We start from the raw sequence: 27,882 nt of genomic DNA, 5'->3' as shown, positions 1-27,882 counted from the left end.
AAACTCCACGCCTGAAACCGCAAAATGGCAAGCACGAGGTAAAAAACAAAAAACTCCCCAGTGGGGATTTTATGAATGCATAAACATGCAACTGTCCTACAGAGTGCTTTGAAACTCTTTGAACAAAAGCCAGTGCAGCCGGAGAGGTTGGACAGAACCAGTAGGTGTGATGGATCATGAGTTCTTTCCCCTCGGATAAAATGTGTCTTTTTTTTTTTCCATATGATCCTGAGCAAACCGTTCTCTCGAAACATTTCAATAACAAAACAAAGTAAGAATTGTAACATTGGTGCCTTCGCCGTGGTTGTGGCAAATGTAGAACATAAAACAAAACAAGCAATAATTTTCTTGAAATATTCCAAAACAATCGGAGCCATTATTGCACATTACTTCCCCTAAGACATTATCCAGCACAATAGTTATATCACCGAGCCACTTTACAGAATAAAAACACCACCCACACATGGTGTGAGGTGTGCTTGAGTGGTTGTCCGCTTCTGCTTATCTGAAACTCTCGATAGGAATGTATATTCATTAACGTGGACATTGATCCTTATTAACATTTCTGCTGAAGTCAAACATTAACTAAAGTGCAAATAAACAGTAAATGTCTGCATTCATATAGCACCTTCATCCAAAGCGCTGTATAATTGATGCAAAGACACAAGTGCAACCTTAAACCAATATGTTCATTGCCTCACCGCTAACTGCCCATACCCTAGCGCAAACGAGATTACGTGCTTATGAGTCAGAGTAAAACCGTGAGAGATCCCCTCCATTATACACTTAAAATGGCACTGAACAGTATCTCGGCTTTACTGCCAAGCACCCATTCTGCAGGGCCGTAAAAAAAACTCTGCTCTATCGGTCTGCAGAAATGACCCAAATCGTTCCACGTGGCACCTTCTTCCAAGGAGAGGTGGCACATTCCATCAGAAAGAGAACTCATATAAAACTCCAGCAAGTCACTGATTTTCCTTCCCCTCCTCCTTCTCCCCACTTTGGAATGCCCAATTGCAAGCCGTGCTATCAACCAGTATACGCTCTCTTCTGAAGCACATCATCAGCCTTAGCTTTTTATCATGAGTTTTCATGAGTTAATCCCATAGATGTGACCGATGTTAGGCTTGCAGACATGGCTTGGACATGGGCACTTTGCATGCAGCCTAACAGATGGTTTTGCAGACGGTCCATCTGCCCACAGGGGTCGTTGGTGTGAGATCAGGTGCGTCTGGCTGGCTGACATCTTCTCATCTCTGGGTGATGCTACAGCTAACCATCTGTAGCCCCGTGGGGCCTGCTGGCCGGATTCAACTCCAGACAGTGAGCCCCATCCATGTACAAGAACAACGCCTTGACAGGATGGACCAGCGAGCAGCCCTTTATTAGACTCCATTTTCAAAAATTGCTAGATACAGGAAGTATTGTACTGGTCATAGTAAAGCTGGGCATAGTAAAGTAAAGGCACAGTAAGGCTGTAGCTTAGCTATAGTAAATGTGGCTGTAGTATTAATCACTGAAGTAGGAGTAGTAGACTGCGCTCAAACATAGATGAGATGCACATGACTATCGTCCCTAATGCAAGGCCAGGCCAGACACAGAGGTGTGGGTAGAGCTCATTGAACAGAACAGATATTCTACAGTGCTCCTGTCACCAATGCTCAGAAGTGCCATCTAATCCCCAACAGCAGAAAACAGACAGATAAACAGGAAGCTGTACTGTGGGTTCATAATTACAGTAGAACGCAAAAGGAACCCTTTACACCAACTGCTGAGTGACAGCCTCTAACGTGCCCGCAGTGCCGCAACAGCGAATCAGAACAGAGGCCCTGCTGTCGCTCACAGCATGGAGGCGTAGCACTGACAGTTGCTGGACTGAGTGCAGGATTCCTCCCATGGACAAACTCCAGCGCTCTCAGTCTGCTCTGATGAGAAAGGTTTAAAAAGACGCTTCCCACTGCGGCGGGGGGGTACAAGGTAACGGAAATGGGGTGATGGCAGGGTTGGTGCAAAGTGCGGCCGGGGAGGGTAGGGTGCAGGGCCCATGGCAGGGTTGGTGGAGAGGAAAGTAAAGTGCAGGGGGCAGATGATAGGGAATAGGTTTAGTGACTACCACAACTGGTTGTCAGTGGAAAGGTAACAGCAGGAACACTTTGTTTCTGATTTCTCCAACATCCCTCCTTCCTGTCCCTCACTCCTTTTCCCCTGGGCATTGGTTCTCCTGCCCCCTTGAACCGTAGCACCACAGCGACTGTGCGTCTTTAGACTACTCCTTCCTAAGTCCAGCCCTTCTGGGAACCATTCCAATATTAGATATTGCTCCTTCCTGGTGAAGGAAATTGGGTGTTGTAGAAACCAGAAACAAACCGCGATGCTCTCAAGTGTTACTCCTCTGCCACAAATCACCGAGGACGTACACCGTGCTACAAAAGACAGGAGAGGCGGAAAGGCAGCATGAGGTGAAAAGGCAAAATTGGTCCGGAGAGGGCAGGTGGCAGAGAATGTTATGAAGCATTGGATGAGCTGTCTGGCAGACAGGGAATATGAAATGTTTTCCGGATTGTATTACTGTAAGTAGAGGAGCCTGGTTGACTCTTCTCATATGTTGGGGAGGTTTTATGCATTGAAACTTGAAGAATTAAGCATTTTCAAAAGAGCCCAGCAGAATTTAAAGCTTCCTTACCTTTTTTGATGATATGAACTAAAGTCAAGGTCAGACTCTGTCTGTAAAGAGATAAAAGTAGAGACGCAGGGTGAAGCCACTACACTTTGGAAATTAAATAACAGTGTATTATAAGCATGGCATCAGTAAGATGTGGACAAGAACATGAAAAGTATTATGTGGCCACGGTTAAAGACACATTTTGGATAAAATGAACTTTTTACAGTGGTTTTACAAAATCCTCTGGATTAATTAGGCTTAACCATTTATTTGATCTGACTTTGTACATGAAAGCATTAACCTAAAGCTGCAGAACTCCACATGTATCCTTCATAACAAATATACCAGTAAACCAGTGCTTGTGTATGCAGCCATGTATAAAAATGAAGCTGGAATACCTGGCTGGAACAAAAAGTAGGAGTTGAGCAACTAGTTTAGATCAGTTTGCGGATCACATATTTACACTGCCATTTCAATTTAGGCTTTTAGCAGATGTTCTTAGCCAAAGACTCAGTCGCACTGAGCAAATGCAGTGTTCAAACAGACGTTGCATAACTTACCTCCAGGAGGCTGCCTTCACCAAAATGTAGCACCTCTAAAATTGTGTCTGACTGGATGAATGCTGTGGAGAAAAAAAACATTTTTATCATTAGGTTGCTGTCCATGTCAACTACATCAATTCTAGCTACATTTCAATAGCTGCACCAATAGCAGGAGAGTTGGAGCACATAACATTAGTCTAGCCTAGCCAAATACACTCTGTAAAGACACATCTTGTGCCACTATTTTAGGCCCACCAGGCACAACTTTTTAGCATTTTGAAAGATAAAAATCACTTTGCTTATGGCTATAACTTCAATTCATATAATGTGATGGGCGCGGAACTGGTCCGAGGATGCTGGATCGCAAACACTGCTGTGACAGGACCTTCAGAGACAAAGGGGCAGGGCTTATGATTGGTCAATTGCATGAGAATGATTGGGTCAATTGCATGAGAGTGATTGAGGACTTTATGGGCTTGACAGTGGACAAGCTAACAGGGTAGCAGGTCATGGCAGTGGGCATCAGGCATAAATTTGCTAAAGCTTTTGGGTTAAATTGGCTGATCTGGCTCTGGGAATGCAGCCAATTTGGCCATGAATAATATTCAGACATTAAAACTCTTAGAAAGCAAAGTAAGAAAGGCCGAATAAAATGAAATGTTTCACCTTCAAATGTCTCAAAATAATATTTTTCAGCCTAAATGATTACAATAGATACAAATGTGCCTGTGCCGACCATCCGCACATTATTTTAAAATTTCAAAATACATTTAACACATACATTAAAAATCTGCTGCAATCACTTGAGGCCATCAAATTCTCAAAAAATAAAACATGGCAAACTGCTGGCTTAATTCCTGTCATAAATAAACTTTGTGTGTTTAATACAAAGAAACTGAAAGCTAAGAAAAGCACTACAAGGATACAAAGGGCGAAACAGAAGCTCAAACCAAGCTTAAAAGAGAAAAAAACATTCTGAGGACAGCAGAGCAGCTTTTAACAAACCATTTCAGCCTGAACTGCTTCTAGTGCCGTTACTATCCATATACGTGTTGAGTGTTTTTATTGTGTACAAGAAATTACTATAATTTTCTTTTCATTATGCTACTCTCTAAAAAAGCCGATGCAGCAATGGAGCGAGAGGGAGAGCAAGAGGGAGAGAAAAGACACCCTAGATGAGCGCCTGGCTTGTGCCTTATTTTCCAATATTTGAAAGTGAACATGCAAAAGCAGCTAAATGAAATCCAGGCCTGAGCAAACAGTGCAACTAAGGACACAGTGCTCTGCCTCATCATTGAGGTCCAGGTTCTATTATTAGTTAGCGGTGCAGTGTAACACCGTTTTATGAACACATTTCTGAAGGAAAACTGAATCCACCAACGCATAACATTCCAGAGAAAAATTCAGCAGTCTTCTAGGAGGCCTTCCATTCTAGAAAAGACTTTACCAATGAGCACATGCATTGGAAGTGGAGGTGTATAGCAGGATTAATATTGAAACAATTATTTAACTTGAATTCCTAATCCAATTTGCCGGTATATCTATCCGTTTGTGGGGCCGCGGTGGCGCAACAGGCTAAGATTGCACCGGGGCCCGGGGTTCGATTCCTGGTCCTGGCAAAAGCCAAGTTTGGCCAGCTCTCGTGGAGCAGCATAATTGGCTCGCTACTTCAGAGGGAGGGACTTGGCAGGGTTAGCGGATCACCGCACAATAAAGCACCTCGGGCGCCTCGGAATCACGGTCAGGAGCATGAGACGAGACGGCTTGAAGAAGGCGTGTTGTTCTTTCGGGCCGCCGAGGAACGGGGTGTGAGCGGTGTATCTAATACTGACTAATTGAATTAGACGGGGTACAATTGGCCACCAAACTGGGAGAAAAATGGAAAAGATCTGAAATATTTTTTATAGTTAAAAAAAAAAAAGTTAAAAAAAAGAAATCTATCCGTTTGTTCACTCATCTACTTTTATTTTCAGGTCTTCTTCTTTAAATATTCTTCCTGCATTGAGGCACTTCGGGATTTGTGCATAGTTAAGCCACCTGCACAGCTATATTCTAATCACTTTTTAATTTCACTTTTACATAAAGAAATGTAACAAATAGCTCTTTATGTTCATATTTTCTCTATCTAAAGGTTGGCGCGCCATGCTAATTGGCCATCTACTGGCAAGCTGGCTATAATTCCTGCAAATATTACATGAGTTTTATAATGGCACGACTGAAAAGGTTTTCTTTTAACAATTATTTTGTTGCAGGCATGGAGTGATTGGATGCAATGGTTTATTAAGTTAATTTGAAATTTCACATCATCGCTGCTTTCATTTGCAATACACTTTTTTTTTTTTTCATTTGCTTCCCATTTTTTCCCCAATTTGGTAGGCAATTGTACCCTATCTACTCCAGTCACACATGTTGCTGTGGATACAACACAACGGCCCCATCGCTTGGCAGCCCAGGAAAATCAGGGCATTAAAGAGCGATGCACCTTCTACAAGCCGCATGAGTCTTAGGCGAGTGCAATCAGGGCTCTACTGTATATGGCAATACTACAGCCCCTGCAGAGTCATTAATTCCATTGACTTGTTAATAAGGCACACTAGTTTACATGTTGGGAACTAAAGCTCATGTCAACGGTATATATATACATTTTTTAGTTCACAGCATTTTTTGTGCATATTCATCAAGCGCGCCAAAAATTCCAGAGCCCACTATACGGAAAAAAGGATTAACCGAGAATGGACCCTTGAGGGACCCCAGATGTGATGAAGTTAGTGTAGCAGAAGTGAAAACCAATGTTTCCAGAATAAGCCCCATGCGTGGGGTAGGAGATAAATCAAACTACCTTTTTTAAAATCATGGGAGATGAGCGACAGTTTTGAGATCGGACTAAAGTTGCTTAGTCCTCTGGTGTCATGGTTTGGCTTTTTAATGGACTGAACTACTGTGTGCCAGGGGCTAAACAGTCATCGATAATGGAGAGAACACTGCTGCAAAATGAGAAATGGGACAGGGTAATGTCAAATGGAGAAGCATCATGTGAAATACAAGTTCTTATAAGGAGAGGGAAACGTCTTAAAAACATTGGTGCAAGCCACATAGGGAGAAGACATAAATAGAAAGAGTCATGTGAGATCAAGCGGCAACTACAAGCCTCTTAAAGTGAAGCCCCAAGTGGAGAGAGTTCATTGCAATGCCTGGTTGCTAAAAGAACTTGAAACTTGTAAGGCAATGGTGAAAGCCCAAAATGAGACAGATATTCTCTGTAGAAATATAAAGTGTTTTCTAATGTTATTTTTGTGTAAAAGAATATCAATTTTCTACACAAAAATAATGGTTTGACTAGCTAATCCGGTCCCTTCTAATGTCCCTGGGACTGATTCTTTTAAACTGGGGCGATATTCCTAAATTTGGAGTCGTTTCAGTGCATGTAATGTTTTATTACAGTTTGGTACAGTGTATGCTACACGATGTGCCTGTGTGACTTGTAAAAGCAACAGCGGATACACAAAGAGTTGTGTTTTTTTAACCCAATTCCCCCCATTTTCATCGCTGTTACTCATTAAAGCATTTCGAGCATGTGGTTTCTATACAATGTTCTGTCAAATGCAAAAAGCTTTGCCTGGGCTACACTTTTTATCCCCCCCAATATGTGAGAGTTCATTGTTCATCCTATTAACACTGTGCTTTTGTATATGTTTGATTAGCCACAAAATAGATGAGCATTATGAATAAGGCAGGGTGTTTGTAAAGGAAATATCGCCAAAACACAAGGAGCGGTTGTGGGAAATCATGGATAACTGAAAAAAGAAGCAGGAATCACAGTGTCTAAAAAAAACTTAAAATTCACATCGATTTTATTCCAGTGTTCAAACACATTTTAGTCTGAACATTCATACGTTTACATAGGATAGCTACATTTGCAGTGATAAAACATTTAATAGCAAACCAAATTGAAATCAAATAACCCTAGGAAGCTTTTGTGGAGGAACCCAACCAAACCAAGGGTAAACCCTTGGGTTGACATGCTCACCAGTAGTATATTAAGTTACACTACAATAAACTTGACATTAATTGACATTATTACTAACCTCCTTGGTTATGTTATTATTTGTTGGCATTTGTGCACTACAGAAATCAACTAAGTGGGAGTTCCTTGAATAATTAAAATGGAGAAATCAGTAGATGAGCATTTACTCAATATCTAAAACCTAGCCAAATATTTTTTGTGACCAATTATGTTTTATAGACGGTAAGTTATACAAACTAAATGACTATTTAAAATGTTGCTTTGTAGTCATTGTTAATGGCTTGTTCTCGAAACCCACCAGAACCCTTCCAATACTGGAACATGGGAACAAGTAAAAACTTTAAGCGCCTATTCTGGGTTTTACTCCTGCTTCGTGATATACCCCGGGTCTGTGGTTGCCAGTGCCCTAAGTCTACATAAACCAGCTGTACCGAGCTGCTGAATGCAAATGGATGTGAGAAGCAAAAAGAAAAACATAAAAAGACACACCAGTTGTACAGACATGGGCTTATCTAATTGCCAGTCGGGGTGGATTCAACTAATTTCACTGTACTCCTGACTCCACCCTTTCGTTCTACTACTCTTGTGTTGGATGCACCAATAAGCAACCAGCTATAGAAAATTAATGAGTGATGTCACAAGCCTTTATATTTGTATACAGTCTATGTGTGAGATCCAATGTTTTATTAATGAAAAAAAAGAAAGAAATCTTTATGTTTCAGTAGAGGCAAACAGAATGGTTGAGCGCATAACTGATGGTACAAAAGAGAAACTCTTTAGCCCTATTCGGATGGCATTAGTTTCCCGAACGACATCCAATATATAAATATTACAAATGGACGTCTGTCATTTCATGTACCGACTCACATGGGATTCGAATCCCTGTAGTGTATCCATAATATTTCCAATGTGGGATTGGCGAGTCTCCAGATGTGTGCATCACACATGGCCATGTGATGACTCGTCAAGATGGCTGTCAAAACAGGGGCCAATCTGAGCAGTTTGCAGGATTGCAATCTTCATTCATTTAATTCTTTTTTTTTGTTTGTTTGTTTGTTTGTTTTTAATGACTATGGGATGCCAGACAGTATATATTATAACTGGTAGCATTACTTTTATACCCATGCCAATGAAGTTGGTGAAACATTGTTTGAAAGCTTTCATGATATCCAGACTGTTAAATAATAAAAAGTCAGGACAACAAGGTAAGAAGAAGTTAAAACAAAGGTTTTATTGACTTTATATAGCATTCACCAGAGCCATTTTTATAGGGGCCAACCTACTGACCACGTAGACCTGTACTCCACTCTAGAGATTGGGAGGCTGAGCTCCTCTGCACTAGATTAACTAACCTTACTCTCTACAGTTATTCATGGACATCCAGCTGACACTGTTGCAAGTATGAGATTGTAACTTTTGGCTTGCAGCATTTACAAATTTTGTCAGATGGTGATTAGCTTTTGCAGGTATCAGGTATTTATAATACTATGCTACAAATTGTGATCCAAGTTATAAATTGAGTGATATTTATTTTAGTTATCATTATTGCACAGAGCTATAATTCCCTGTTGCCTTAATGATCCACTTTTTTCAAGCAGTGAGACTCAGTGAATTTTCTTATAGTGAATTTCAACATTTGTAAATTGAGAATAAAATACTCATATCTGACCGCTGTTGTTTCTTGACACAATAGGCTAACACAATAGGTTTGGCTGATGGACAAACATGGATATTAATGTGCGTGCATGCAGCCAGAGGTGCCACCCGGCCAAGATGCATTCTAAAAACAGATTCTTCCCGGGCCAGTAACTGGTTTGGAATCGTGTGATCACTCATCTCTGAAAAAATGTCAAATCACTAACCCCAATTTAAAAGCCCAAGCCCGCTGAAATGGCGGTTGACACGTGTGGGAGTTCAGCTTTGTTACCAGCTTAGAGAGGCCAATGGATGATATAACGACAAGTGTTCAAAGAAACAAACAAACCCAGCAAATTTTTACCCATGTCTGAAATACAAAAAAAAAATCTTAATTGGAAACTTTGAATTTGAAATCCCACAGGCTTATTCTGGCCAGGCCTACTTATTGAACCATTCAGGGTTGGTACCCACATCATGTGGGAATTGCAATGCAAGACTGAACATCCATCCATCCATTATCTTAACCGGCTTATCGTGAACAGGGTCGCAGGGGGGCTGGAGCCTATCCCAGCATACATTGGGCGAAAGGCAGGAATACACCCTGGACAGGTCGCCAGTCCATCGCAGGGCACACACACCATTCACTCACAGACTCATAGCTATGGGCAATTTAGACTCTCCAATCAGCCTAACCTGCATGTCTTTGGACTGTGGAAGGAAATCGGAGTACTAGGAGGAAACCCACGCAGACACGGGGAGAACATGCAAACTCCACACAGAGAGGCCCTGGCCGACGGGGATAAGGACCTCCTTGCTTTGAGGCGGCAGTGCTACCCACTGCACCATCCTTGCCGCCCCGCAAGACTGAACAACCAAAGTAAAACAACAATCTGTCAACCTGTATTAAATTCAAACTGTAAGGTTTAGTTTAAGGACTGGGCTTTGCAGGGGTCGCCGGTTCAATCACCAGGTGGGGAAAACTGAATCAATCAATCAAACGGTAAAACACCAAATTGATAGTTTTTAAATGTTTTCAAATGCATGTTTCTCTGGATAAGAGCACAATTTGACAAATGCCTAAAAATGTACTTGTTATGCAATGCAATTATGCAACAAGAATGTCCTCAAAATTAGGACAAATTAAGGTTAGGTGGGGGTTTGTGCTGAATTGAGTTGTAGTTGAAGTACGTCCACACCTTGGATTCAGTGTAAGGTTACACAATACAGCATATTCCTCCTGTTATAAGACTTACATCGGTTTATGCGAGTCTGTGAGAAACGTACTTTATTGCCCACTTCCTTGCAGCATGCACAAGACAGGCCACTGCACAAGGGACTTCAGGGTTAAACAGGGCCAGATCTGCTTTATTGGGTGTTGCGCTAATGCTTAGCCCAGCACAACCCACAAGCCATCGTATTCTCCCTTCCTACCTACCTACCAACCAGAAAAGGTTAAACTTGCCAACCAATGTGAGTAACCAAACTTGATTTATTTTCCTTCATCAACTGCATGCACAGACTACGAGTCCCAAGCATCCAGAGCGAGATGAAGGCCCTGGGACGCAAACTCATGCTCACATGGCCAGCCAAATAAAACTCACACAAAGGTGAATGCGCAGACCTTTCACAAAAAAATTGTAAATCTGGAATGTTTTACCAGTGGTCTTTGTTCCTAGTGTTGGAGAGCCGCAGGGGGTGCTGGCTTTCATTGTTACTAGGCGCTTAATGGATCAATGAAAGCAGTTGATTACAAAGTTAATTTGGTCTGAATTAGTTGCTGCTATTAAGGCAAAGGAAAAGAAAAACCAGCAGACCCTGTGGCTCTCAAGGACCAGGAATGACGATCACACTCCAATATTATAGGTAGATTTAATGGGTAAGCACAATTTCATGCACAATTTTCCAAAACCCTATCCTTCACAACAATCGTGTTATGATTTCGGAAACCTGAGATCTACGAGCGTGCACTAAAGGTAAGAGTACAGGTGGGAACTAACAGCAAACAGCGAAGCAAACAAAAAACAGAAATTGTTTCGTATGTGCACCACAATTACGAAAGCTACACAAGTGCTTGTAGTACATGGTACATGCTGCATAGCGGAAGACTTGTATGGAACAGGCAACATTAGCAATTATTATTCTTTTTTATTTTATTTTATTTTCAGCAACATTTGCAAACTGAATGGTAGAAAGTAACATTGCATTCTCCAGATGTAGCCATTTCCAAGAACAAATTCATGCTATAGGGGAATGCTTGCGATTTCTCACTGGCACCTGATGACCAATGTGAACTGGCTCAAAACAGGCTCAGGAGGAAGACACAGAGAAGCGCTCTTGTTCGTAGAGGAAGCAGCTCTCTCATTTTCAGCGCACGGGATAGGGGCGGCACAAAGAGTACAGTCAAAGCAGTGGAGCTTAACAAAGGAGGTGTCACAGGGCAGCTTGAAGCCAACTGATATTGCATCATTCACGCCACTATCTCATCCACAGCTGACTCACAAAACACCTGACTAAGACCTTAGGCAAATAGCTAAGGGCCGGTTGGGCTTCATTCATTTCAGACTTTAAAGGTACGGTACATGTGCGGACAATACATAAATACATTTAGAATAATATATAAAAGACAGCCTTTGGTGGAAAGGTCATTTGAATCATACAACAGATTTTTAAAGCATGCGATGCACGCACACACATGCACAAATATGGGAGGGAAAAGCATTTTCCGGTGTTGAAGTGAATGTCTAACACAATTTGTGTAGTCTGAACTTCAGGCAACAGTAAGCTAAACCTTTCAGAGTTAACCAGAACCAAATTAAAGCACAGTGTTCAGCTACAGGCTTTGACCTAATCACATCTTTGTAGAGAGCACTAATGTAAACTTCATTCAAGGATTGGAAAAGGGTAAGGGTATTCGGGTCACTGGTAGAGCATAAAATAAAAGTCTCTGAAAGTGCCAGCAAAGAAACTGATCATAGCCAGGGGCCATGTAGTTCATATACAAAGAGAAAAGGGAGAAAGCATTCAGAATGGGGTTAGATCAGTAAGCTTCGCTGTTTGACAAGTTGCCACTTTGCGTTTCCTTCACATGTTGGTAAAGATCTGAATGTGCCTTTACCTTCCAACACCCCGATGGAAATACAAAAAACACAGTCATATGCCCTTTTAAGGAAGTGGAAGAAAGAGACAAACCTAAGTAGGGTTACAGTGCCACAACTGCAAATTCTACTTTACATTCCAAAGAAGATTCTAGACTGCTTATTTCTATTGTTCCTGAAGTATTTTTCCCTTTGCCAAATGTTAAGCTTAAGCTAACCTACTGGGCGGTTAAAATATTTAGAACAAATCACGCTGCAGCTCTCTTCGTTCACTTAAGAATTCATCTATGAGCAAAAAAATTAAAATGCAGAAAGCGTGCCTGTGCAAATTTTGTGTGAGGGCAGCAGGGCTTGAGGCCACCATGCAAATGAATCCAAGAGGAACAGGTTATCGGAGCAAGAAACTCGACTTTCAAATTGACTGACTCAAATCAGTCCCAGAGCTAATGTAGCCATGATTAAACAGATGATCAGAGCCGTGACACTTACCAAAGGCGCCTCAGGCACAGTATAAACCCAACAAGCTGTGCAGGGGCATTTAACGACTCATGAGTTGCTCGCTACACTTACGCACAAATGTCACCATAACACACAGCAAGCAGCTAAAAGCCAGTTAGCAGTTAGCTTGTTAAACATTTGCAATAAGACAACGTATACTATATACAAGCAAAGCCTTTAAGTGAGAAATAGGCACCTCAGACCTGAACTACACTGGAAAGCTTTGCCGCAGATGCCTCGCCCACATTAAAGCCTGCATTTAACCCATTCTCCTCGCCCAGGTGTGAAAAGCGGATCCCTATCTCCGACAAAACCTTGTTTTCACCTCAAAGTCGCCGGAACTGACAAAGGTACAATTTTTTATTCATACTGATTTAGGCCTAATTTGACGCCACCTGCTCAGAACTCTGGTATTTTTTAGTTGAGAGGAGGCTAAGACTCTAAGGTATCCGCATATTTTCTTCAACAGGGAAACATAAATTCATCCAAACAGTGAGTGGGAATACTGGCTTTGCAGCTTCAGCTGATGATCAGATTAAATATGTTCCTAGGCAACAGAATTCTCAGAGAAATCTGGAATTTGACAAAGGATGACTAATACTCCTTGCTTGAATCTGGCATTTTCCCGTCACCAAAGCACCATTTCCCTGGTGAAGACATGCTGCAACCTTTGAGTCTATTAGTCCCATCTCAACTAAAAATGACAAGTGCTGATATTTTCAGAAATATCCCTCACCAATGGGCATAGGCCTGACAATATGGCCAATCAGAAATAGGCCATATACTTCAATAAACACCTTCCGACTTGACTTTCATTTCATATAACGCTGCAATAACAGAACAAGCAGTAACTTGAATCCAAATCTATCCCAATGCCCAGTCCAATAGAATAAATGTTTCACACAATGGATAGAAAAAAAACGTTTTATTGAAGCATGTTGGACATTGCATTAGGAATGACTGATGCAGTTAATCTTAAGTCTGGAGGTGGGGGCAGATCTGGGCGTAGTACAAGGTTTCTGACCCCCAATTCATATCAACAACAGTGTAGAAGATACCACTGCAGTCATGGAAGGGGATTAACTTTATTTTTTAACTGGACAAACACTGCCTGCTGGCAAGGAAGGGATGAGAGACGATTGCATCAGTGCAAATCACAAGCATTTCAAAGTCTTTAACTCCTTTAACAGCATGTTTTCAGTGGGCTTCAGATAATCAGTCCTCCATGTGTGCAGTCTCACACAAGGTTGCTTTCTTCTCACACTTGCCAAAAAGATTAAGACAAGCTGCTACTGATATGTAGAGTATTTAGGTTATTAGCTCCAACTACATGCTGTACATTACTGTACATATGAGGGGGGCAGGGCTTAACATTAAGTTTACACCTTGTTGGGCAAGTGGACTGAATGCCCACTGTCCCGGACAGAAGTTCTACGTCATGCAAATTAGTGCAAATTTTGTTATCAAATATCTCACAGATTAACAATCAGAGACTAGAGTAATTTAGCTTTCAAGGGTTCCTTATATGGCCACGTCAGCATGCCAAATCACATTAAAATCCAGGCCGATGCAGTCCAAATGTGTGTTCAATTGACATGGAAGTACCCAGCCACTAACCAAAGCAGTGACCCTAGTAGCAACCGTAGCCCTAACCGTAACCCAAACCAAAGTAGCGACTCCAAAACTTGTACTAGGACACAAAAAAAAATTTGGATCGAGTGTATCATTTTCCTTGGTGATAATACCAATATTCTCTACTCTCCACGTGGGGATTCTGATAAGATTCATCAGAAAACCTTTTTTGAAAACTCTCCTTGCAATAGGCTATTCATAAACTGTAAGTATACATTCGGGGCATACTTTCATCAGGGAAAAAGCAAGTAGGGATAAATGTAGAAAAAGGAATTAGAAAAATAATGTTTCGCTCTATCCCCGTTATGCTACCTGCAACTTTCATAACGAAATAATAAGAAATGACTTCCAGCAGCTTTGGTTTTTGTGTGTAGTTGCTAACGAAAGATTACGCACTAGGAAAGCTTATACGGCTCCTTGTGGCTTAGTGTTCCTTGTAAAATTGTACACGCAGGTACACACGTCGTTTTATGCAGAGGGTATCAGTTTTTGCTTAATATTAGGATTAACCCGGTAACGATTTAATAGAGATTTGTCTGCATAAGAGAGTGCACAACTGTAGTAGTGTTTCAGGTGCTGTTCGGAACATCGTGAATACGTGTTCGCAACATCGTGAGCTAACCACATTCCTCAGGATAAAAACTATCAGAATGGACGTTAACTTCGGAACATACTCATTCTACGTTACATATAGCCAGATAGCTAGTGTCATCTCCCTACGGACAAGCTTCAGATAATTGGAGTTAGCTAACTTAATTTGTCAAAGTCCTTCACAATTTTGTGAAAGCACTTTGGTGAAAATACACAGAAGTCTACCGGCCAATATGCCCATGCACTCTCAAGCAAACATAACATTTACATAAATGTAGTTACATTATTTTAGCTGCTCAACGAACATTGACCATTATGTTCTTTTACACTTTTACAAATTTTATCACTGGTCGATGGTCGATTATGTCATTGGTTTTTTGGGGGGGGGGGGTTTTGGGGAGGTGATGGAAAGTCTAGTCCATTGCTCTGCCTCTGCCTGAGAAGTCGGCAAACGTTAGTTGGACCAAAATTCCAACACATTGCGGCAGTTCGCTAGCTGGCAGCTCAATTTGCATCGATATAGCTAGCTAGCTAACGTTAGTCCATTTTATTTATTTCTGATAATCGAACATTCTTTATCCATCAGTGTCGAACCTCACCAGTGGTAGCTAACGTTAATGCCGGAGTAACAGCAATGCGTTAGTGTTCGTAGCTAAGTAACTTAACTACATTTAAACAATAAAACATAGCTAGCTAGTGCAAGCTAGCTCACGAACTGGTTTCCTCCTTTTCAGTCTGTTTCCTCCCCTTTTCCATGTAGCTAGCTGTAGGTTGTACTAGTATTGCTCGCTATTTGTGCATGGCATAGTCTATATCCACTGCAATTCGCAAATTGCAAATATGAGCAAGCAAGCTTAATCAAACCTAATACATGGCAATTTACAACGAAAATCTTTATCTAAGAATCAATATTAAGTTTACGAAGGTAGCTAACGTCAGCAAGGCAACGTTCGTTTGCTAGCCAAATATAGTATGGATTTTGAAGGATGGTACAGATACATTGCATAAGACTAACGTAGCTATTCATTTATGTTAGCTAGCTTGCTAACCAGCGTTAGCACTCGCCGTTCATTAACAGCCAACGAACGTTAGCCTAGCTAGCTATATCGCTCAATTAGCCAGCCATCTGAAAGATATGCAAAACAAATGTCACTGCCACTGTTTTAATAGTATAGTTCAGGCCCTGCGTGCAAATTAGTTGTTGCACCACAAAATGAAGCCCAAATAGAAAAGAAAGCCAACTTTATTATACAGATGTTAGTAAGTTATGCTAGCTAGCTACTGTAGGATAAATAGCCCATAACGGGTATTAGTCTTGCTAGTAAACAGTTCAAATCACATTTGAATTGTTTATATAGGACCGGGTGCGAACAAGCTACCTAGCTAATGTTACCCAGCCGACATAGCTAAACTAAGAAACACTGCGTTCACTTTGCATGGAACAGCAAAGAAAAATCCGAAAGAGAGTCACTGTTCAGCTAGCTCAACATACACTGGTCTGTAACGTTGGCAGCTAAATGCCAATCCAGCTCCCGATGTTCAATTGAACATAAGTTGTATTTAAAAATACCAACCTTGTTTATTGGCATTAGCTACATTAAATAATCCAATAAATAAAATCCACAGGACACCGAGGCATGTTGTTTGCGTCCCCATTGATAACTGAGATAAAGTCTCAGTCCGTTGTCTGTTCGCCATGCTGCTGTGTTGGTATCAATAGCTATGAAAGCACAAGCGTTTGCATGCTGGTATAAACACTGTTGAGAAGTCAATCCATGCATATGAAAGAGACACGTTGTGCCACTTGTGGACACGAGTAGTACTACTTCTCAACGACAATCGGCCCCAGTCCCACGATTTTACTTGGGTATATGAACTGTCTGCAGACTGTAGCTACCCTTCTACTTTTTTTATTTACGCTATTAAAAATACAGTAGCCATACATTGTCAATTCACAGAATAATTAATGCGGTAGCCTACTGTTTGAAACTAGTAGGACAAAAACAAAAGAATCAAGCTTACCAACATTTCACTAACCGAAATTAACATCTACTAAATCTTTCATTAATAGGCAAAAGCTGTCTTTTAAGACTGGTGTTGTTTGTCTACCATTTAGCCTACCGTCTCACTGACTTTTATCAACTAGGATGTCTAACCGGTTTACCAGATCAGTGAACCAAGTGTTAACTGTAGTCTTTGGGTTAAAATGAGTGGTGTCTTGTAGGAAAGCAAAATGCAACGTAAAATGAGCAATACACTACGTGTTGGTGTGCGACTGCGTGTATAGACTACAAAAATGTTAATCAACCTGAATGGATCAAACAATGTATCGGATCTAGTTATAATTTGTTAATTTAATTAATTGGCAAGGTCAGTAAATGCATAATTTTACCTAAACTGTTCTCATCTATATTTAGCGGTATGACATTCTTTTAGCATTCTGGACGTAATTGGAAAAGTAACCGTGCGAATATGTTTGCGTGCGTGAGAGAGAGAGAGAGAGAGAGAGAGAGAGAGAGAGAGAGAGAGGGGGGGGGGGGGGTCTACTTCATTGGCCAAAGCTTAGCAACATCTCTGTAACTAATGTCAACACAAATCGGATCTTTGGAAGGAGAATGGAGGCAAATGTATTGTTGGCTACTCCAAGTTCGAAGGTATGGCTAAATGAGTATGTATTCACGTGTCGTCATTTCCTGACGTAAAAGCTAAATTTAAGACCATGAGGCAGAGTTACTTTATTGTCTTACATTATTATACAGAATGTCTTACAACTGTAATAATAATCCTGCCAATGCCGTTTATAGGCCTATGGGTTATCATCGAGGGCAGATGTTTTGTGTATGGATAATTAAATTCCTCTGTTCTGTATTCGCATTTGGAATCGACGTATTCAGTTCATTTGTTGTATCCTGTACTTCTGGCTAGATTTAGGATATTTTGCATATCATTATAGTGTTCGTGTGTGCTCGAGTGTGTGTGGATGGCCAAGAGTATGCAAAGTTACATTTCCATTTTCCGGTTTCCCTCGGGTATTACAAGAACATCATAAATTAGCATTCAGGGGTGTGAGTAAATAACCAAATCTTATGAAAGCAACACGGATTTCAATCAAAGTGCAAATCCCACCTGTTACCTGATATGTAACCTATTGCTCCACCTAGCAGCTGACACAAAGATAACACACAGGTGTATTAAATGTAACCACTCCATTGCAGTTTATGACCTCCAAAATAATTGAAGGGGGCACAAGCCCAAATTTGACACAATTTGACACAGCAATATCCTTGCTTTACCACAACCACAATATTTATTTATCTTTTTATTTATCTATGTATTCATTTATTATAATAATTAGTATGATTAAATAATATTAATTGTTAATAATCATAATACTTATTATTATTTAGTATTTTTGTTTAATTATGATTATTTGTATAATTATTATGATCATTAATAATGATAATGATACCAATAATAATAAATGAATGTTATCTTTTATTATTAGGTTTTATCTTTGCTTCCGCTGCTACTTTCTTTTCGGCATACACAAACCGGAGAAGTGGGTTACTGAAGGCTCTTTTTCAATTTGCAGGGCTTATTCAATCAATAGAATTTCATTTACATTACATTTCAAAAGTGATGCTTTGTGGCTGTGCTGCCGAGGCATGTTGAATGTTCGCTCCCCTTGGTTAGTGGTGGAGTGGAGTAGATTATTGCGACAAGTTCACGTATGCAGTTAGCACAGTATATAGCTAGGCCTCAAATTTCATTTGTAATACCTGCAAAGATTTGCATGGGGAACTTTAGTCAGTCTCGTCTTGTTTTACAGTGTTCAAGTAATGTTTCATTGCTGTTGTGTACTGCAGAGGAAATGACAGGGCGATGCCAAGGAGGGATGGGGGAAAGCGGCAGCAACAAAGAAGTGGACACCCTCACCTCCTCGCAGGCATGGCTGAAAATCCACGGACTGAAAGAAAGCAAGCTCTGTCTCGCCAAGGTCTTTGCACAAATTGGCTTCAAGCACTGCGAGGGTATGACACAACCCTCTTAACAAACACTGGCTGAAGGAATGGCACCAGCTTTTCTAATGTATTTTTTGAGTCTTTAATCAAGCACAGTTTAAGTTTTTTAATGGAGCGCTTGTTTATGGCAGGGCACATTCAATGCAGGTTGAACATGGGCGGCCTGTAGCGTAGTGGTTAAGGTATGTGACTGGGACACGCAAGGTCGGTGGTTCAAATCCCAGTGTAGCCACAATAAGGCCCTTGAGCAAGGCCCTTAACCCTGCATTGCTCCAGGGGAGGATTGTCTCCTGCTTAGTCTAATCAACTGTATATCACTCTGGATAAGAGCATCTGCCAAATGCCATTAATGTAATGTAATGTAATGAATCTTGGCATTACTGTTTTAGACCTATCAGATGCCATGCCACCTATGTCAGGTACTAAAGCGGCCTGCTCATGGAAGGACCATCCACCAACTATTTAGCATTCTTTTAACAGCTGACCCTCATTTTACTTACCTTGCCTCAACTGTCCACTAACCAACCCTCTTTGTCCCCACAGATTATGTTCACTCTCTGAGGAAGCCAGTTTGCTCCCAGTACGCTGAAGGCATGTTTTCTCAGTTCATGAAGTATGGTGCTGTTTATAATGTAAGTAAATATATTGTAGTTCTGGCAAGATAATAAATAATAATAATAATTTATCTGATGCTTTAATCCAAATGGATGTACAGTTGATTAGACTAAACAGGGGACAATCCCCCCTGGAGCAATGCGGGGTTAAGGGCTCAACGACCCAACAGCTGTGCGGATCCTATCGTGGCTTCACCGGGGCAGTTTTCACAGGAGTGGGGAAGGGAGAAAGAGCAAGAGCGAACTTATCAATAAACAAAATAGTCTTTGCCCATCACCCTCACAGGATCCAGGTGAAAATAATAAAGGGAAAAAAATCAAACCAAGCTGTGGCTTTCACCATGTCACTTTCAGCCCCGTCTCTCTCTCTCAAACAACAGCTCTCTCTGGTTCCCCCAGTCTCAGACGCATACTGCGGAAAAGAACACACATTTAACAGAATGGACTAATTTGAAACGTAGTCCAGGTGCGTGCCTACTGAAGATGCATGCCTACTTAAGTAGGCGTGGCCCTCGGATTGCCCTACTTCCTTCCCGAAAACCACGCCCTTGCCACAATATTCTTCAACAGTTATCTGAAATCTTCTTTTTGTGTTACGTGTTCTCGTTTCTTAATTTGCTGGTTTATTGGCTGCTCTTTTTTGATGTTATTTATTTATTTATTTATTTATTTATTTTTAATTATTATTATTACTACATTTTTTATTTCCTTACTATTCTTTTCTTTTTGATATACATATAACTAATATTTTAATATTTTCTGATGATGTCCAGTTGCCTGTATGTGTGTATGGCCTGGTATTTTTTCTCCATTGGTCATGGCACGGTTGTGTAGTGGTTAGCATTGTGCATCTTCTCTGTGCAGAGTTTGAATGTTCTACCCATGTGGGTCTCTGCCAGGGACTCCAGTTGCCCCCCACAGTTCCAAGACATGTAGGTTTCAGGGCTCACTTGCAAAATACAGTCAATCTCAATGTGACTACCCTGATTAAATAAAGTTTTAAAAACTGTGTTGAAAAGCCCACTGTCAATCCCAAGCAAGTATGTATGTATGTCCAGTGAGTTGTTGAGAATACTTCAGTAAGGCTGCCTTCTCTGAAACTAAACAGGAAGCTGTGTTAAAAAGAACAGTGGTAGATTGTCTAGTGCCTAGGTGACTGGATGATATTACACCATGGCATTCATTGGTGTTGCATCATGCTATTTGAAATGTAAACCTCAATGATAGTTATCAGGATTTATTTTTACATTTATTTTAACCAGATAACTGCTAGCCCTCAGCAACTACAGGAGCTTTGCGAGAGGCTGAAGAGAAAGGCCAGATTGTACCAGCGTAGGCTGGACTGGCTGACCACTAGCAGTCGACAGCTCTTCGGAGTGATCCAGGAGCGTACTGCCACCCTGGTGCTGGACTTCGGAAGAGCATCAGGGGACCAGTTCCATCTGAGCCAGGATTCTGTGTGCCTGGTGCTTAGGGAGCAGGTCTCGCGTATCTTCCGCTTCAACCTCATCCGGTAAGGCAGGGTGAAGGAACAATGATAGCATGGGTTTAATCCAGATGAGTTAAAAAAAAGGACGATCAATAGTTTCTGGTACTTAAAAAAACAAAAAACTTGTTTGACTATTTACTTCTCCAAATCTGGACAGTGGCAAAATGATGGGTCCCAGATAATCTCAAACATGTTTCCCACCACTGGAAAGAAATGGTGCACATATCTAAAAACGGTTAAATTCCACATGAATTGTGGATATGTGAGTCCAAAACCCATTGGCACTGGCGCCCATAGCACTAGGAGGCACTGGGGGATCAAGAGTGCCAATGTAGTATTAGTGGTCGCAATGTTGCAGGTTTGATTCCCAAACGGGGCATCAAAGCCCTTGTGCCTTTGACCAAGATACAGTATGTAACCTAAATTGCACCAGCTTTATTATATTAATTATATCTGTGGTGTCTGACTCCAGTCCTGTATTTCTGCACATAACGTGGGCTCCAGAAGTATTGGCACCCTTAATAGAAATGGAGAAAAAGGCTGCATATAACAAACAGCACAAATAATGATCTACAGTGGCTTCAGAAAGTATTCAGACCTCTTCAGTTTTTGCACACTTTATTGTGATGTAGATTTAATTTTAAATAACTCGACACTCAATAATGACAATGTGAAAACATATTTTTTAGAAATGATTGCAAATTTATTAAAAATCAAAAACAGAAATGCCAATCTTATGTAAGTATTAGTAAATGGTCAATGGTAAATGGTTGGCAGTTTTATAGCGCCAGTTATATTATCCAAAGCACTGTACAATTTATGCTTCTCATTCACCCATTCATACACACACTCACACACCAACAGCAATTGGCTGCCATGCAAGGCACCAACCAGCTCGTCAGGAGCAATTGGGGATTAGTTGTCTTGCTCAAGGACACTTCGACACACCCAGGGCAGGATCGAACCTCTTGCTGCTCTTACCGCCTGAGCCAATGTCTCCCCCTTGGGTAGGTCTCTACAAGCTTTGCACACCTGGATCTGGGTAGTTTATCTCGTTCTTCATGGCAGATCCTCTATAGTTCTGAGGAAACTGATTGTTATTCAAGTGTCATACAAATATGCTCTTTAGTTTGTTTATCATAGACGTTGGCATTAAAAGCTGTAGAACCAGAGTTTGGCATGCACTGTAGTGAGGATGCTGTTTTGAAATGATTTATCATTTCACAATGCATTGGTTAACGGCATTCCTTAGGTTTCTAGCGAGGTTTTCCGATAACATAATGTAGATGTAGTCACAAAATCATAAAGTAACAAAGTAAATGCTTAACACTTACCTTTCATTTAAAATTGAGTAATAGTATTAATAAGTAGTATTAATTAACCTAAAATATTAGGTTTCAACACTAATAATTCTGTTCAAATAAAGTTGTAATTATTATTATTAAATTGCAGATGCAGATTAAGCATAGTCCTTGGCTAAATTAAATTGGAGATTATCCATATGAAGGAACATTTAGTGCAGGATTAAACTTAATCTGTGTCCATTGTTATTGACCCTCATTTTATATTACAGGCCCATGGTAATTTTTACATTATGTCACATGAGTCACACAGAGTTCTTAAAAGATAAAATGGTTATTTATTTAATCTTATTTATTGATATATCAATGAGCTACAACACAAGACCTGGGGTTTTGGCAAAGCTTTTCCCCAGCCATTTTAAGTCTTAGGCACCCTAGACTTTATTATATATATGTTTATTTTTGTTGTGTTAGTATAAAAGAACACATTTGAGATTTCCAAATATTCATTTTCCAAAAGATGTAATTTTACAGAGACATTTAATTTTAAAAAGTAACATATTACTGTAAGCAATTGACTACTTTTTACATAAAAACTTGATCAAGGCTGTCTGAGATCAGAAGCAAGGAGCCAACCTTTCATTTAATTATTTTTGAAAGAATCTTATCTGTACAGAATGTTATACAGGTGCCTAAGACTTTTGCACAGTACTGTATATGTTTAGGCTGCACCATTCTGCAGACTTGAGACTTGAGACTTGAATGGAATGGCATTCGCCAGGTGATGAGCAGTGCCTGGTGTTTGCCAGACATAGTGCCAGACCCCCATAGTTCTGCCCAAAGAGTTAAATTTTTGTCTCACCAGACCAGATAATCGTTTTCCTCATGCTCTTTAAGTGCTGTTTGGCAAACTTCAGGTTGCTGTCATATGCCTTTTATTCAAGAGTGGCTTCTGTCTAGCCGCTCTACCATACAGGCCTGATTGATGGAGTGCTGCTGAGATGGAGAGGACTTCCGAAGCTCTGTTAGAGTGACAATTGATCCCTCTTTGCCCGGATACTCAGTTTGGCCAGACGGCCAACTCTAGGAAGAGTCCTGGTGGTTCCAAACCTCTTCTATTTCACAATTATTGAGGCCAATGTGGATAATTTAAAAAAACTGATGCACCTGACCACAATTTGGAGTGCCACAGCAAAGGGTCTCAATACTTATGTAAATGAGAGATACCAGTTTTTATTTTCCTAAATTTGCAAAAATTTCTATAAATGTTTTCACTTCATCATTATGAGTTATTGAGTGTCAATTGATGGGAAATGGCAAATTTATCCATTTAAAATTAAGACTACAACACAATAAAGTGTGCAAAAAGTGAAGGGGTCTGAATACATTCTGAAGCCACTGTATATGCTATGTTCAAACATATGGGCAAACTATATACAGTACTTTTATTTCGATACATTTACACTCATGTTTCAATGTTTTTTTTTGATTTAGTGATCTCATCTTTTTCTGAAAACCACTGGTGCCAAAATGATTAAATCAAACAAAAAGTGAAAATCAAACAAAAGGCTCTTGTTTTCATTTGGTTACATACATTTCCAAGTGACAAAGAAGTGTACACCTCCAGAATGATTAAATGTGAACGATGGTGCCTAAATGCTGAGTTAAGCTCAATGTTACTGCCATTTTTACTTTTCTCTAGCGCCGCCCCCAGCATGAAGATGTGGCAGGATAAGGTAGTGCCCTCGTCCGATGCCCATATTGATTCTGCTGTGGAATGGGTGTGGAGGTTGACACAGGAGGAACCTCCCTCTGGATTCGACACTGCACAGGCTGTGCTGAAAGCCATGGAGGATTCAATGGTAAGGCAGGGCCCTTTCTCTGGACTTTGTTAGATCTTTGTTAGTATAACAAAATAAAATAATAAAATAAACAAAAGTATTTTTTTTTAGGGCAGGGCCACTGTAGCCTTTGATAGATACAAATTTAATAGGACACCAAGGCCAATTTTTGCTCTTTGTAGTACCATTACGTTTTCTTGCATACTAGCACTTATTTTAAGCTCCCAATACTCTTTTCTGGCCCAGTACAACCATATTCTCTCCCCAGTAAAAGACTGCTTTAGTCAGTGGTTACACCAGATGGCATACCAGGACTGGGACATTTTGCACACACCGGCATTTTTTGTCCACTTCAAGCACAGACTAAGACCATAAACAAGGATCTACAGTAAATCCTCAAATTGTGTCCGGGATTCTATTTGAATAGAATAATAGCCGGGGGCGTGGTCGATTCGGACGAATAAAGGCCGGCCCCCAAATACAAGCCGGGGTAATATTGCCTACCAGTAGGGCTATCAGTCCATGAGCACTAGAAGACATTGTTTCGATTTAACTCAATGAAATAAAAGAGCTCTTCTTAATATTTTATATTGACGCAATAAGGTTTCCATGTATTTACAGCACAGCGCACGTTCAATGAATGAATGAAAGCGGCTGCCTTGGCTCGCAATAAACAGACGGGTGGAAATCCCGACACTCTTTCAACCACATAAAACTTAACAGTGAACCATCAAATACCCCCCAGATTTCAGTGCCCATCAGTCCCAACATTTAGCAATAGAATCAAACGTCTAATCAAATAGTCCAAAAGTAAATTAAATCCCAAACCAAAGCGAAAATCTTTTGATAGCCTACCAGTATGCTGCTCAAAACGAAACGCATGTCTCACAATAAAAGATCCTTAACTTGCTGTTATCTACGCTAATTTGTTATTGTTCATGAAGGCGTGTCTGGCAAGTTGTTATTTTATGGATTCTGGACGTCCATGTGATTTATTGTGTTTGAGAATATTTGCAATAAACTAAGTCTGTTAAGACTGACACTATGACTTACCAAACGGTGTTCCTGATTAGCCTACACTAATTGATTTCTGAACGGTTACAGGAAGTGTTGAACAGTGTTGGCCCACTTTAAGTGTAGCCTTTTACTTTATTTCTAAGAATAAAATTCTACAACAGAAGCCTAATAAGAAATAAAGGCCTGCCTCGAATACAAGCCTGCCCCAAATAAAGGCCTGTGCTTTGTGCAGCCTAAATAAATAAAAGACCCCGGCCACAATTTGAGGATTGTACGATATGTACGAAAAATATATATAAAGTAGCTCTGTCATACAAAGACACAGGGAGATTAGTCTGTGTTGAATCACTATGTTATGCTACCAAATGTGTCTTTCTGTTCACGCATGACAGGTGGAAGCTGTCTACCTTTTCACTGTCGGGGATTTTGGAGACAGCTTAACAGACCTGCTAAAAAATAATCTTGTAAAGAATGTGTGTCCCATCCACACTGTATCATTCAATGCCAAGAAAAAGGAGACCATTCAAGTCTTAAAATACCTATCTCAGCTTACTGCTGGCAGGTAAGCAAAGATGTTTCAAACTGGATGGATTATTCTAGTAATATGCATGTTATAAATGTCATACTTCAGCAAAGGTTTATTTTAAGGTTATGAGTCAGCCACAAATTGCTGATTCTATATGCCGTGAGAATATAAGGTTTCTACTTTTTTTAAATATGCATTCTTATCATTATTTTGATCATGATTTGGTCATGTCATACAATCCCAACCTGATTTATTTATTCAAGCTTGTCTTCCTGACCCTATAAAGAGTTTATGATAATGAGGTTGTAACCACTCAATAGCCAAAGACATTAATATTCCAATCAATAGGTACTGTAAAGACAGTCTGATATGGGACAGGAATTGATTCATTGTTTCTCTCTAGAGCGTCTACAGTGATGTGCTCTAGAAATCTGTGATTCAAACAGCAGTTCTTGTCAGTCTTTACTTTAACTTTCTGACTGGCTGTTTAACCCCACAGTCTTAAACTGCCGTTTTTTCTGGAGGCCAGATAATTTTTTATAAATGGTACACATGGACCAAAAACCTTCCATATACTATTCATAAACTATGCAACTATGCAAATGTACAATTATGTTGTGTCATTGGTGGGATGTATTCTGACACAGTGCAGATATAAACATAAATACAGTAAAAATGTTAAATTAATCTGGATAATACTACAATATAATCAAAGGGCCAAGAGTATATTTACATTTGGTCAGTTGAATACTCCAAGGGTAACCACTGTGATATCCCGTATTTTCGCAAAACAGCTCCCAACAGACGTTTTTGTCTCCCAGGTTCCACGTGTTTGTGGAAACGCATACCTTCAAAGATGACTCACGCAGCTCAGGAGACAGTGGTGGTGAGAATGGCCTTCCTACGCGTATGCCAGCGAAACCCATAGGGGGTGTGCCACCAGGTAACCAACCATGGATTCCCACCTTGGTCATGGAGACCTGTGTATGAACACAAGCTGTTGTTTTCTTTTTTGTGGAGACTTTGAATGTCCAGGGAGGGATAATTTACTGCCTTAATGCCTTATTATGTCAGACACAGATGTTCACGTTACCAAAAAAATCCTTGTTCATTTAATGGCCATTATTCAGAATAGTTCTCAGGCTGCTAACACCTATTTTCTGGAATGTGCTTTAGAAAATGAATCATTCTTAAAGAGGTCACATGAATTGATTTATTAATAGACCAATTGCTGAAATTAGCAAAGGCGCCACTCCCTATGCCGTTATTCATTCCTCTCTCCTTTTCTTTTACCTGAATTCATTTTCTTTAAATCCCTGTGTAGTGTCATTCCGTAACCTTTATTTTTAAAAAAATCCCTTTTAGATACCTGCAACCATACTGATGTGTGTCTACAAAATTAGTGTGTGTGTTTTATATGTTGATCCACAGACAGCAGCAACATTTCTGTGTTCCTCAACATGCAGGCATGTGAGCACATGTTAAACTTAGCTGTCTGATAACAGCTTTGGGGTGGCTAATGCCTGTTTCTTTGGCTTTCATAGAGCAACTACGCCAGGACCTTTTCTGAATACATTAAATACAAAAATATATACAGTATATATTTTGCCTCCAACTGAAAGACAGTAGTCATTCCTTTTGATTTGATGTATTATACTGTCATTCCAGGCATTTTACAATGAGATATTTCTGGCTGAATTGAACATTATGAACATTAAATTTACAAAGAACACAATGCACAGTGCTCTTCAAGGAGCCTACACTACATTACATTACATTTAGCAGACGCTTTTATCCAAAAAGAATTGCATATCAAGGTCACTAGAACATACCGAGCAGGTTGGATAAGCGACAATTCACAAAGAAACCATTGTACAGCCATGAACATAATTTCCAGCACACATGGCATATAGGCCAAGTCAGTAAGGAATTAGGACAAACTACAGTACCATATATGAAATACAAATGCAAATACAGTACAATACAAATACAACTGCAATTAGACTACAAAGTACAAGTACTAGGGGCTAAAAATCTACTGACAACACAGCTGTACTGCTGGATTTCAAGCAAAATAGAATATGATGAAGGACAGTTTGATTGCATGAAACTACCCAGAACAAACTTGTTGACAGGACTATAATTCTGTGATCAGTCTCTCTTATCAAGGACATAACACAATTTGCTGTAAGATCCTAACACAGAGGTCTTTATCCTATGTTGGCTCAAACTGACAGTGCATTTGGACAGGTGCTGGGGTCAGAGAGGATGTATTCCTGGTCTGGAAGGAGATGGAGGAGGCTCAGACAACCAGGGCTCGACTCCAGGCCATATTGATGAACATTTCCCCACCAGGTAGGATTGTTCACCCATTATGCAAACCGGTACAT

General features: G+C 40.3%; 2 protein-coding genes across 2 annotated transcripts in view; one reads left to right on the top strand and one right to left on the bottom strand.

The window, feature by feature from the left end:
• Positions 1–16,425, bottom strand: part of LOC133125034 (transmembrane protein 131-like) — a 61,488-nt gene extending 45,063 nt beyond the window's left edge. The window contains exons 1-3 of the mRNA XM_061236725.1: positions 16,257–16,425; positions 3,223–3,284; positions 2,684–2,724 (exon numbers count right to left, since the gene is read on the bottom strand). Coding sequence (XP_061092709.1) covers positions 2,684–2,724; positions 3,223–3,284; positions 16,257–16,380 — 227 coding nt within the window. The 5' untranslated portion in view covers positions 16,381–16,425. The remainder of the gene's footprint in view (positions 1–2,683; positions 2,725–3,222; positions 3,285–16,256) is intronic.
• Positions 16,426–17,290: 865 nt separating this feature from the next.
• Positions 17,291–27,882, top strand: part of LOC133123484 (von Willebrand factor A domain-containing protein 3B-like) — a 59,547-nt gene continuing 48,955 nt past the window's right edge. The window contains exons 1-8 of the mRNA XM_061233953.1: positions 17,291–17,336; positions 18,549–18,713; positions 19,248–19,336; positions 20,581–20,831; positions 23,811–23,970; positions 25,359–25,528; positions 26,314–26,435; positions 27,743–27,847. Coding sequence (XP_061089937.1) covers positions 18,554–18,713; positions 19,248–19,336; positions 20,581–20,831; positions 23,811–23,970; positions 25,359–25,528; positions 26,314–26,435; positions 27,743–27,847 — 1,057 coding nt within the window. The 5' untranslated portion in view covers positions 17,291–17,336; positions 18,549–18,553. The remainder of the gene's footprint in view (positions 17,337–18,548; positions 18,714–19,247; positions 19,337–20,580; positions 20,832–23,810; positions 23,971–25,358; positions 25,529–26,313; positions 26,436–27,742; positions 27,848–27,882) is intronic.

The sequence above is a fragment of the Conger conger genome, chromosome 3, assembly GCF_963514075.1.
Source record: "Conger conger chromosome 3, fConCon1.1, whole genome shotgun sequence".
Classification (NCBI taxonomy): Eukaryota; Metazoa; Chordata; class Actinopteri; order Anguilliformes; family Congridae; genus Conger; species Conger conger.
This window is presented reverse-complemented; position numbering and strand designations above follow the sequence as displayed.